Source organism: Arachis duranensis, chromosome 2, assembly GCF_000817695.3.
Source record: "Arachis duranensis cultivar V14167 chromosome 2, aradu.V14167.gnm2.J7QH, whole genome shotgun sequence".
NCBI classification, from domain to species: Eukaryota; Viridiplantae; Streptophyta; class Magnoliopsida; order Fabales; family Fabaceae; genus Arachis; species Arachis duranensis.
In genome coordinates, this window is record NC_029773.3 from 988074 (window position 1) to 999223 (window position 11150).

The 11150-nt window shown below is 32.1% G+C and overlaps 1 protein-coding gene across 1 annotated transcript; it reads left to right on the plus strand.

Annotated features, from left to right (window-relative positions):
* Positions 1-3573: 3573 nt before the first annotated feature.
* Positions 3574-10513, plus strand: LOC107472663 (putative ABC transporter C family member 15). Its single transcript, XM_016092165.3, has 10 exons — positions 3574-5935; positions 6028-6114; positions 6201-6842; positions 6988-7152; positions 7524-7818; positions 7942-8156; positions 8472-8777; positions 9218-9281; positions 9376-9615; positions 10030-10513. The coding sequence occupies exons 1-10, from the start codon at positions 3761-3763 to the stop codon at positions 10161-10163; spliced, it is 4323 nt and encodes a 1440-aa protein (XP_015947651.1). The 5' UTR covers positions 3574-3760; the 3' UTR covers positions 10164-10513.
* The last annotated feature ends 637 nt before the right edge of the window (positions 10514-11150 follow it).

An 11150-nucleotide genomic window follows, 5' to 3' on the forward strand; every position in this document is an offset into this window, starting at 1 on the left:
AGTTAAGTAATATATTATCATAAATTAGCATTAGTTTTATTTAACTTTTAAAAGTGCTTAAATTGATGAACTTTCCTGCGTATGCATGTTTTTTTGTTATTCACCTTATTGACCATGATGATGATAATCATATGATTATTCTTCTTTCTTTAAGGCCAGATTTTGAAGAAGGAATCAAGCTATGCTCATTGTCCTCAATATTATATTAGAATTAAAATTAAGTGAACTTAAATTATTAATTCAAACAATGAGAATTGTCTCGCATTTAAAAATTATCTACAGATCATATATTGAGAGATGTCTGAAAATGAGTATGTAAAGCATAGTCATCATTTTAATTTCTTAACTAAAATTCTATCATTTTGAAAAAGCTTTTTGTATTTTAGATAAAGGATGTCTATTCTTGATTTTTTATTTTTTTAAAAAATAGCAATACTAATATGACATTTATAATCATCAAAAAGTTCATTTAAATTTTTAACATAGTCATTTTTTATATATATAATTGTTACAGCCACTTGATTATATACTACTATTATTGTTAAGTATATATTTAAACTCTATTTTCTTTTCCGTTGTAGTGAAAGGGCGCGCGCGCGCACATATATATATATATAATAATCCTAAGATTAGTCTCTATCAAAAGAAACCACACACACTAAAAAAAAAAATGGGAATTGGAAAATAAAAGACTAAAAGACTCTCTTCAGTAACTTTGGCCTTCCTTTAAGATTATCTTTTAAACCTTTTTTTAAAGAAAAATATATCCTATAATTATTTCTAACAAATAATATTTAAACCTTTTTTTGTGGTTTTCTGACGTATACAAAGCCAAGTAAAACACTTAATAATTAGAATTAAATAATTAATTTTAGTTTTTAAGAGTGCTTTCTTAGTAGGTTCCACGTCTTTGAAAACAATTGGTCATGAAAATACATGACAAGCCACATGTTTGTATCTGCCAGGAATAATAATTAATTCAAATTTTGTCCAATTGCATAGATTCATGGATCTCAATTTTATTATTATTATTTGTTTTTTTCTAAAAAAAAAATATGATTATTATTATTGGTAAATTTTTTTATTTATATAATTTGAGATTTTGTGTGCTATTGCCTTTTTTCCATGGATATATATCAATAATTTTGTGTACTTGATTACTTGGTGCTTCTTTAAAAATTCAAAAGAAAACAAAAACCATGGCTATTTCAGCCATAGATTTTATTTTAACTTTTTCCCTACTTTCTTCGGTTTTATTTGTTTTGTATCTAATTTGCATTTGGACATATATATAAGACGTGATGCCAAAGCTGTCTCATTATTTTACCAATAATTAAGTTGGTCTTTATCAATAATTAAATTAAAAGGATGGGGTTAGAATTAGTGAAAGTTATGTTGGAAATGGGACTTACATGAATAAAATAAAAATTAAAGATTTTGATTAAATTTTAATCTTTTATTTATATTATTACTCAAATGATGCTAATTATAATAAATTATAAATTATCAATAATAGTAAATGATAAAACAGTTTCAATTGAATTATAATACAAAATTTATTGAGAGTTTCAATGTATGTCAATTAACTCCTTAATTAAGAGAAGCTTCATAAACTCCTTTGAGGTAATCATTAATTCATTATCATGTTAATTGTGTATGATAGAGATAGGTCACTATTATTTGACATTAAAAATTCAAAGTATTTTTTTTTTTGGTATAAAAAGTATTTTTTTTTAATTCGTGATGTAACCCACTCAAGGGACAATAAGGTAGAAACAGCTAGACACACATCAAATCTACATCTACTCTTATAGTTTTAGGTTGGGCTTAATTTTACATCAAACATTATTCAATAATACAATAACATTTCTTTATTTTTAATTAATTTTCATTTTTAAAAAAAAAATTATATAAATAGTGATCCAATTAACAAATTTATTTAATATCAGGGTTAAGTACGATTTTGTTTTTTAAAATATAGATTAAAATTTTTTTCGTTCCCAATATTTTTTAGCATATAAAATCATCCATAATGTTTAATTTGATTTTAAAACCATCCTTATTCTAAGGACCAAAATCGTATGGAAGTGGCGACGAAAGCGGATCGTAGACAACTTCTTTTTCTTCTTTCCTTCTCCCTTTTTTTCTTTGTAGAAGCAGAAACACTCTATTTCTCTTATTTCTTTTTTCTTTTATAAATTTTTAGTTACAGGTAATTTGGTCTAAAATTTTAAGATTTAAACGACGATTTTATATGCAAAAAAAATAAAAACAAAAAAATTTCGATCTATATTTTATGAACTAAAATCATACTTAACCCTTAATACTAATAAAATTCCTTAATATTACTATAATTTTTTCTGGTCTGATGAAATAATTATTAAGATGCATATAAATTAATGGAAACATTTTAAGTGTATCGAATTATTTTAACCGTTGATCTTAATTAATATATATTATATATATTTTTTATAATTTAGATGAACGATTAAAATAATTAGAGCATATACTTTTAGTGCACTTGAAATGTTTCCTAAATTATAAAATCAAATGTGGGTCTGGCTATTATTGAAGTTCCCAATGTTTGATGGCACAATATGGTGTGTGTAGAGAGAATATTCTGTTTGTGTAGCTTAATGCCAAATCAAGAAGGGATCAAGTTGAGTTCAAATTTTTTTTGTCAAGTACATGTATATGTATGTATATCATAATAACTCTGCTATTATTCTCTGTGATAAGCTTTTATAAGTTTCCTGTTTCTAATAAAATGTGGGGTTCACTTTTATAGTGGATGATTGCTTTTGTAAATGTGGGGTCAAGATTCAATTAACCTATTTGAGGTTTTTTTTCTTAATTTTTAACTGAATTATACGCATGAAAAATTTTGGTGTGGATAAAAGTACAAATAAAAATTATAAATTTCAAAATATACTTAAAAAGATTGTTTTTTATAGACCTAAGCTATACTTTTTATTTTTTGAAATCAATATTTTAGGTGTATTTTTATATTTACGAATTTTAGTATACATTTTTGTTCACGCCAAACACTTTTCCATGTATTTTTATCTATTTATTCTATTTAAATTATATTATTTTAGTCTGAACCAATTTAAATTTTACAAAAATATAAATTTTTTAATAAAAAAGATTTAAGTACATTATAAAAACACAAAAAGAAAGTTGTCAAGGACGCGTGTCTGAGTCGGTGGCTAGACAACTCGCACCCGACCGTTCGAGTCGGGTGGTATACATGTCGGGTCGGCCCGCATTCAGTTTGGGCCAGCCATAACAATATTATTACTATTTGATTTAATATTCGAAATTATAAACAGGAGTAATGTAATGAGGTCAGAATAGTTTATTTAGTCTCTTACGTGTTTTTTGTCTTAACATTTTTAATCAAGCAGTGACATCACATATCATGTTAATGTAAAAAAGTATCACCCCATTACTAATACTAAAACAAAAAACATTTGAAGGAGTAAATCAATTCAACAACGGATTAAATTAAATACTAATTAAGAAATAATTGTATTATCTAATTTAAATGAACTTTTGTTTCATAAATTTCTTTTAACTTTTTTAAACATTGACAGATATTAGAAGTTTGAATTTGTCTTCATGGATTCCAGTAGATTCACCATGCTTGTTGGAGCATATAATTCTACCTGTGGAATTTGGATTCTTTCTGATATTGTTATTCCAACTTGTGAGGAAAAATTTGAACTTCATCAACAAGCAGAACAAAATCCCCTCAGATATGATTCATCAAACTATAACAACAAACCATGGTTTAGCTTACAAAATCAGCATAGTTCTCACCACTTTGATGGTAGCTCTTCATGCAGCAACTCTATCACTCATGATTTTCAATCATGAGACTCAATGCTCTTCAAAATTCAAGGCTATTGCATCAGAAACAATTCAAGTTCTATCATGGGGTGCGAGTCTAATTGCAATTTTCAAGGTATCAAGAACAAGTTCTTATTTTTCTTGGATTCTCAGAGCTTGGTGGATTTGTAGTTTCATTTTGTGCATTGTTGGAACATCACTTCATACAATATTGAGTGTTAGCCAAAAGGGTCAAATTGGTTTAAGAGAATATGCAGATTTCATTGGTTTGGTTACTTCAACATTCTTATTGATTGTTTCAATTAGAGGGAAGAGTGACATTGTGTTAGTTCAAAAAAGTGAGGTAACTGAACCACTTCTGAGTTCAAAACCTGGTAAAACTTCAGAATTTCCAAAGGAATCTCCATATGGAAAGGCTACTTTGATGCAACTCATCAACTTCTCTTGGCTCAATCCATTGTTTGAAGAAGGTTACAAGAAGCCTCTTGAGCAAAGTGACATTCCTAATGTTGATATCAAGGACTCGGCCGAGTTTCTAACCTCGGCCTTCGACGAGAGCCTTAGGCAGGTAAAGGAGAAAGATGGAACTACAAACCCCTCTATTTACAAGGCAATCTATCACTTCACCAGGAAGAAAGCAGCAATCAATGCGCTTTTCGCCATAATATGCGCTTCGGCTTCATATGTTGGTCCATACTTGATCACTGACTTTGTTGATTTCTTGGGGGACAAGGAAAAGCAGGGGTTGAAAACAGGGTATCTTCTTTCACTAGCATTCTTGTGTGCTAAGATGGTTGAGACAATAACTCAGAGGCAATGGATTTTCGGCGCAAGGCAATTAGGCCTTCGCCTTAGATCTGCATTGATATCTCATATATATAAGAAGGGTCTGCATCTTTCGAATAGATCGCGACAAAGTCACACAGGCGGCGAGATAATGAACTATATGAGTGTTGATGTGCAGAGAATCACAGATTTCATTTGGTATGTTAATGTGATTTGGATGCTTCCTATACAAATTTCTTTAGCAGTGTTCATTTTGCATACAAATCTTGGATTAGGCTCTATGGCCGCGCTAGCCGCGACTCTAGCAGTGATGACTCTGAACATACCTCTTACCAAAATACAGAAAAGATACCAAGCAAAGATCATGGCAGCCAAAGATGAAAGAATGAAAGCAACTTCAGAAGTTCTGAGAAACATGAAAACTTTGAAGCTTCAAGCATGGGATAGTGAATTTCTTCAAAGGCTAGAATCATTGAGGAAAGTGGAGTATAATTGGTTACTGAAATCACTACAACAAGCAGCACTTTCTGCTTTTATCTTCTGGGGATCACCTACATTCATATCTGTGATAACCTTTTGGGCTTGTATGCTAATGGGAATCGAGCTAACGGCCGGAAGAGTCTTATCCGCATTCGCCACATTTAGAATGTTACAGGATCCTATTTTCAGCCTACCTGATTTACTCAATGTCATGGCTCAAGGGAAAGTTTCGGTTGATAGGATCGCTTCATACCTTAGGGAGGAAGAAATCCAGCATGATGTCATTGAAAATGTATCAAGGGACAAAACAGAATTTGATGTAGTCATTGATAAAGGGAGATTCAGCTGGGATCCAGAGTCTAGAACTCCATCTATTGATCAAATAGAGTTGAAAGTTAAAAGAGGAATGAAGGTGGCGATTTGTGGATCGGTTGGTTCTGGAAAATCAAGCCTGCTGTCTGGTATTTTGGGAGAGATATATAAGCAATCCGGGAAAGTGAAGATCAGTGGAACCAAAGCTTATGTTCCACAGTCTCCATGGATTCTTACAGGGAATATTAGAGACAATATCACATTTGGAAAAGAGTATGATCCTGAAAAGTATGAGAAAACTGTCCAAGCTTGTGCATTGAAGAAGGACTTTGAGCTATTCTCTTGTGGTGATCTCACTGAGATTGGAGAAAGAGGGATCAACATGAGTGGTGGACAAAAGCAGAGGATTCAGATAGCGCGAGCCGTTTACCAAGATGCTGATATATATCTTCTTGATGACCCTTTTAGCGCCGTCGATGCACATACCGGAACACACCTATTTAAGGTAAGATTTTGTTGTCATAATTTGTAAATTTTCATGCTTTGTAGAAATAATTGCTTCAATACTTTGTTTGTTCCACATCTTTTTTGCTTCAGGAGTGTCTTATGGGGATTCTTAAAGAGAAAACCATACTTTTTGTTACACACCAAGTTGAATTTCTTCCAGCAGCAGATCTCATCCTGGTAAATTCAGATTCAATGTGAATATTCTTTCAGTATTTTTGTTTTGTAAGCTGGAAACTAATCTAACTGATCACAATCCAATGTAGGTGATGCAAAATGGAAAAATTACACAAGCTGGAAAATTTGAAGAGCTTCTAAAGCAAAACATAGGATTTGAAGTCTTAGTTGGTGCTCATAGTAAAGCTCTCGAGTCAATTCTCACTGTCGAAAACTCAAGCAGAACAGCTCAAAATCCCATAGCTGAAGCAGAATCCAACTCAAATGTGAAACTCATGCACAAAGAACAGCATGACACAGTGGAAGATAATCCACCAGAGAGGAAAGGAAATGAAGGAAAATTGGTGCAAGATGAAGAAAGAGAAACAGGAAGCATATCAAAAGAAGTATACTGGACTTATTTGACAACTGCAAAAGGAGGAGCATTGGTTCCGGTTATAATCTTAGCACAATCTTCATTCCAAATACTTCAGATTGCAAGTAACTATTGGATGGCTTGGGTTTGTCCTACAAGTAGTGATGCTAAGCCTATATTTGACATGAATTTCATACTTCTTATTTACATGGCTCTTTCTGTTTCCGGCGCGCTATGTGTTCTGGTGCGAGCCTTGTTGGTTGCATACACCGGCCTTTGGACAGCACAGACATTCTTCACAAGCATGCTGCATAGTGTGCTTAGAGCTCCAATGTCATTCTTTGATTCAACACCAACTGGAAGAATCTTGAACAGGGTAAACATTCATAGAAATTCTATTTCTTTAACTGTCTCAGGATAGAAATATAGATACACCAAACTATTTGAAGAAGTATCTAAGGACTAATTAGAGTTAAGTGAAATGGAAGGTTAATAATAACTATTTTCTTTTCTATTTTCAGGTCTCTACAGATCAAAGTATTCTAGATTTGGAGATGGCAACCAAATTAGGATGGTGTGCTTTCTCTGTAATACAAATTCTGGGAACTATTGCAGTGATGTCTCAGGTGGCATGGCAAGTTTTCGCCATTTTCATTCCGGTAACTGCAGTCTGCATATGGTATCAAGTATGTCATCCTTTCTCTCCTTCTTCATGTTCCTATGTCATCATCATTACTAGTTAAAACAACATTGATTGTTGCAATCTTTGTGAAGCACATTATCAAGGTTTAGCTATTATGAAAGTCTATATTTCACTCAATTTTCAATTCAGTCTCTATTGCTTAATTTGCAATTAGATTCTCTATACCTTAATTTACAATATAAGAACCTAATTGAAATTTTTATACAATAAAAGGACTTGATTACAATGAAAATTTAGTAAAACTATTATAATTTCAAGAAAAATTAAACCAATAATCAAATAGGCTATAGTTATGAATGTAAGTTACCAATTATCTTTGATATACTAATTGAAGTTGAATCTTGTTTATCTCAGAGATATTACACACCAACAGCAAGAGAACTGGCTCGCTTAGCACAGATACAAATTGCACCAATCCTCCACCATTTTGCAGAATCTTTAGCCGGAGCAGCTTCGATACGAGCTTTCGATCAAGAAGGCAGATTCATACACACAAATCTTGATCTTGTGGATGGCCATGCAAGGCCATGGTTTCATAATGTGTCTGCAATGGAATGGCTTTCTTTCAGATTGAATATACTTTCAAATTTTGTTTTTGCCTTCTCACTTGTTATGCTTGTGAGCCTCCCTGAAGGAATAATCAATCCAAGTGAGTACAACTCTAATAATGTTATTCATGTTTTCTATCATGTTATCAAGTAATTTTTCTCAGATATTTATGAAATCACACACTAATATTTTCCTTTTCTTTTCTGCATTGGATCTATTACAGGCATTGCAGGGTTGGCAGTAACATATGGGATCAATTTGAATGTGTTGCAAGCTCAAGTTATATGGAACATATGCAATGCTGAAAACAAGATGATCTCAGTTGAAAGAATTCTGCAATACAGAAATATAGCAAGTGAGGCACCACTTGTCATTCAGGACAGCAGGCCGCCGAGCAACTGGCCGGCGACCGGAACAATAAGTTTCACAAATTTAGAGGTTAGTGATGAAATCCGAATCATGGATACTCAAAAGTATCATACTTTATGCAGGGTCCAGAAAAGACTAGTTATGTAAGCAGCATAACCTGATAAGTGCATCAGTATAATATATTGAGATCAAATCTTGTAGTTAAAGTAACTAGTTTACTTTTATGCATGACATACCATTATAACATATTCTTTCAAATGTTACATCTCTTGGGATAGTTTTGCTCAATGGTTATTCAAATTATATCTTTTTTAGTACCTCATACTTGTATAGTGACAAGAATTCAGGACACCATCATTCATATAACAACAAATTGCTTGGCAGATACGCTATGCTGAACATCTCCCATCAGTTCTGAGACACATCACATGCACATTCCCGGGACAGAAGAAAATTGGCGTTGTAGGACGAACCGGAAGTGGAAAATCGACCCTTATTCAGGCGATTTTTAGGATTGTTGAGCCAAGAGAAGGAAGCATTGTGATTGACAATGTGGACATATGCAAGATAGGTCTGCATGACTTAAGGTCAAGGCTCAGCATCATCCCACAAGACCCTTCCATGTTTGAAGGCACTGTTAGGGGCAACTTGGACCCCTTGGAACTATACTCTGACACTCAAATCTGGGAGGTAAATCCATATTTCAATACATTTAGAGTCATTTATAGTGCATGATATGGAAGTTGAAGTATCTATATCATTGTCAACATTTTCTTACTTACCTTTCAAGTGAAGTTTTTGTAGCTTGTGTTTTAATTAATTATGGCTCATTCTTAAATGTTCCTTACTAATTAAGGAGTGCTGCATTTCTCGTTAATCAAACAAATCTTAGCTCTCCATTTATTATATTTTATATCAATAGCTCAGATTTAGAGTTTAGAGTTTAGAATTTAAGATCTAGGCTTTAGAGTTCAAAGAGCACTGCACTCCTTACTTTCTTCGGAGCGCATTAGCATTCGTCGTTTATTACTCACAAAGTAGTAAATAATTGTTAGTTCCTCTCTACTTACTGATAAAATATTACTATCATCAACTAAAATATATATAATATATATATTCTTTTATTTCAGGCACTAGATAAATGTCAACTTGGTCAGCTAGTGAGGGAAAAGCAAGACAAGTTGGATAGCCAAGGTTGAATTCAACAACTCTCCATGATAATTTTGACAATGCCTTTTTGGTGACAATCAATGATTACTAAAATGAAATGAAATGCTAATTTTGACAGTGGTAGAAAATGGTGAGAATTGGAGTGTGGGACAAAGGCAACTATTTTGCCTAGGAAGAGCATTGCTGAAGAGAAGCAGCATATTAGTTCTTGATGAAGCAACTGCCTCTGTGGACTCTGCAACTGATGGGGTGATACAGCAGATCATCAGTCACGAGTTTAAAGATCGAACCGTCGTCACAATCGCTCATCGTATCCACACGGTTATAGACAGTGATCTTGTTTTGGTTCTCAGTGATGGTATGTTAAGCCACTTTTTCTTACATGATACATAGGGTAAATTACACTTAACTTTTTTTGAGGTTAAATGATAGGTGAAAACTCAGGTGCAGTTAACTTCATGTAAAGTTGATAGCTGAGAATCGTTAAATCACAATTTAGTCAAATCTGTGAAATTATTTAACTACTCTTAACTATCAATTTCACATAAAAACTGCATTTGACAGATGACACCCTTGATTTGTCATGTTAAGGAGGTCATCATTATCATTTGTATAGATCAGATAAGTATCATGTTTATAAAATACATGGATACTAGATATCATATAACATGAATCTCAGAAAATCTAAGTTCATACTTTTCAAAATGAAGTATTGTTTCATATGTTAAACTTCCAAGGAAGCTTGCTAACATAATACTGTGTTTCGCTGCAGGGAGAATCGCCGAGTATGATGAGCCGTCGAAGTTACTTGAAAGAGAAGATTCCTTCTTCTATAAACTCATAAAGGAGTATTCAAGCAGATCAAGTGGCTTCAACAGCTTAGCAACTCAACATGTTCAAAGCTAGGAATAATAGATTCTAAGGCTTTATGATCATTTTAATTTATTGGAGTTATTAACTTATTATAGTATTGGGGACAGAAAAAGCTCCAAAATGTTCCACACAGCTTCAATAAAACCACCAACCAATGATGTATATGTAATGGCTTCATTACAAGGTGATAGAGTTGTGTGGATACTCCTCAGTGGCTCTCTATTTGATAATGAGATATGATGAGGATTAGGCTTCAGTTTTGAGAGGAAGAAGAAGACTTGTACAAGTCAGAGGGACTTGAAACAAAATGAATGTACTGTAATATAATAAGCAATTCCCATGTAATTTTCTCAAGGAAGATCAATCACTCACCTCTCTCTCTCTCTCCCTCTCCTCAAATGATGTTTGTCTTTCTTGGATTTAAAAAACTAGAGTGAGACCCGCGTAATGCACAGAGAAATAGATTATTTATACTATATAGTATATTTTAATACAAAAAGATATAGATTGTTTATATTAGAGTTATACCAAACTACATTTTTATTTTTTTTATTTTTTGATTTGCATTAATGGCTACACTCTGTCTTTTTTTGCGATTTTTTTGTTTGTAAATAATTAAAAAAATAAATGAATGAGAATGAAAAACATATAAAAATGTTATATTAAATTTAAGAAATTTTTTACAATTAGTATGAGATTAAGAAATGAATAGTAGTAAGAGTCTTAATATGTATAAATTGTAGAATTTGAATATTTGTAACTGAAATTTTTTATAATTATTATTATTATGACACTTTTAATGTATGTTTATTGTATTTAATTAGTACTTGATGTTTTAATTGAATAATAATAGATAAGAGTTTTTTGTTTTAATTTTTTAAAACATTTTACTAAATAGTGATTGGTTGATTTTCATCTTTTGCCAAATCATTAGAATTGCTGATGTGGCATCATTAGCAAAGAAGAAATGGCTTAAACTCATTGTGGAGAGAGTTAGTATAAGCTTTTATATATTATAAA

Excerpts from the sequence above, each read along its gene's own strand:
- LOC107472663 (XM_016092165.3), top strand. The coding sequence starts at position 3,761 with ATGATTCATCAAACTATAACAACAAACCATGGTTTAGCTTACAAAATC. Across the intron at positions 7,819-7,941 it reads TGAAGGAATAATCAATCCAA|GCATTGCAGGGTTGGCAGTA; the intron begins GTGAGTACAACT and ends GATCTATTACAG. Across the intron at positions 9,282-9,375 it reads AGACAAGTTGGATAGCCAAG|TGGTAGAAAATGGTGAGAAT; the intron begins GTTGAATTCAAC and ends TAATTTTGACAG.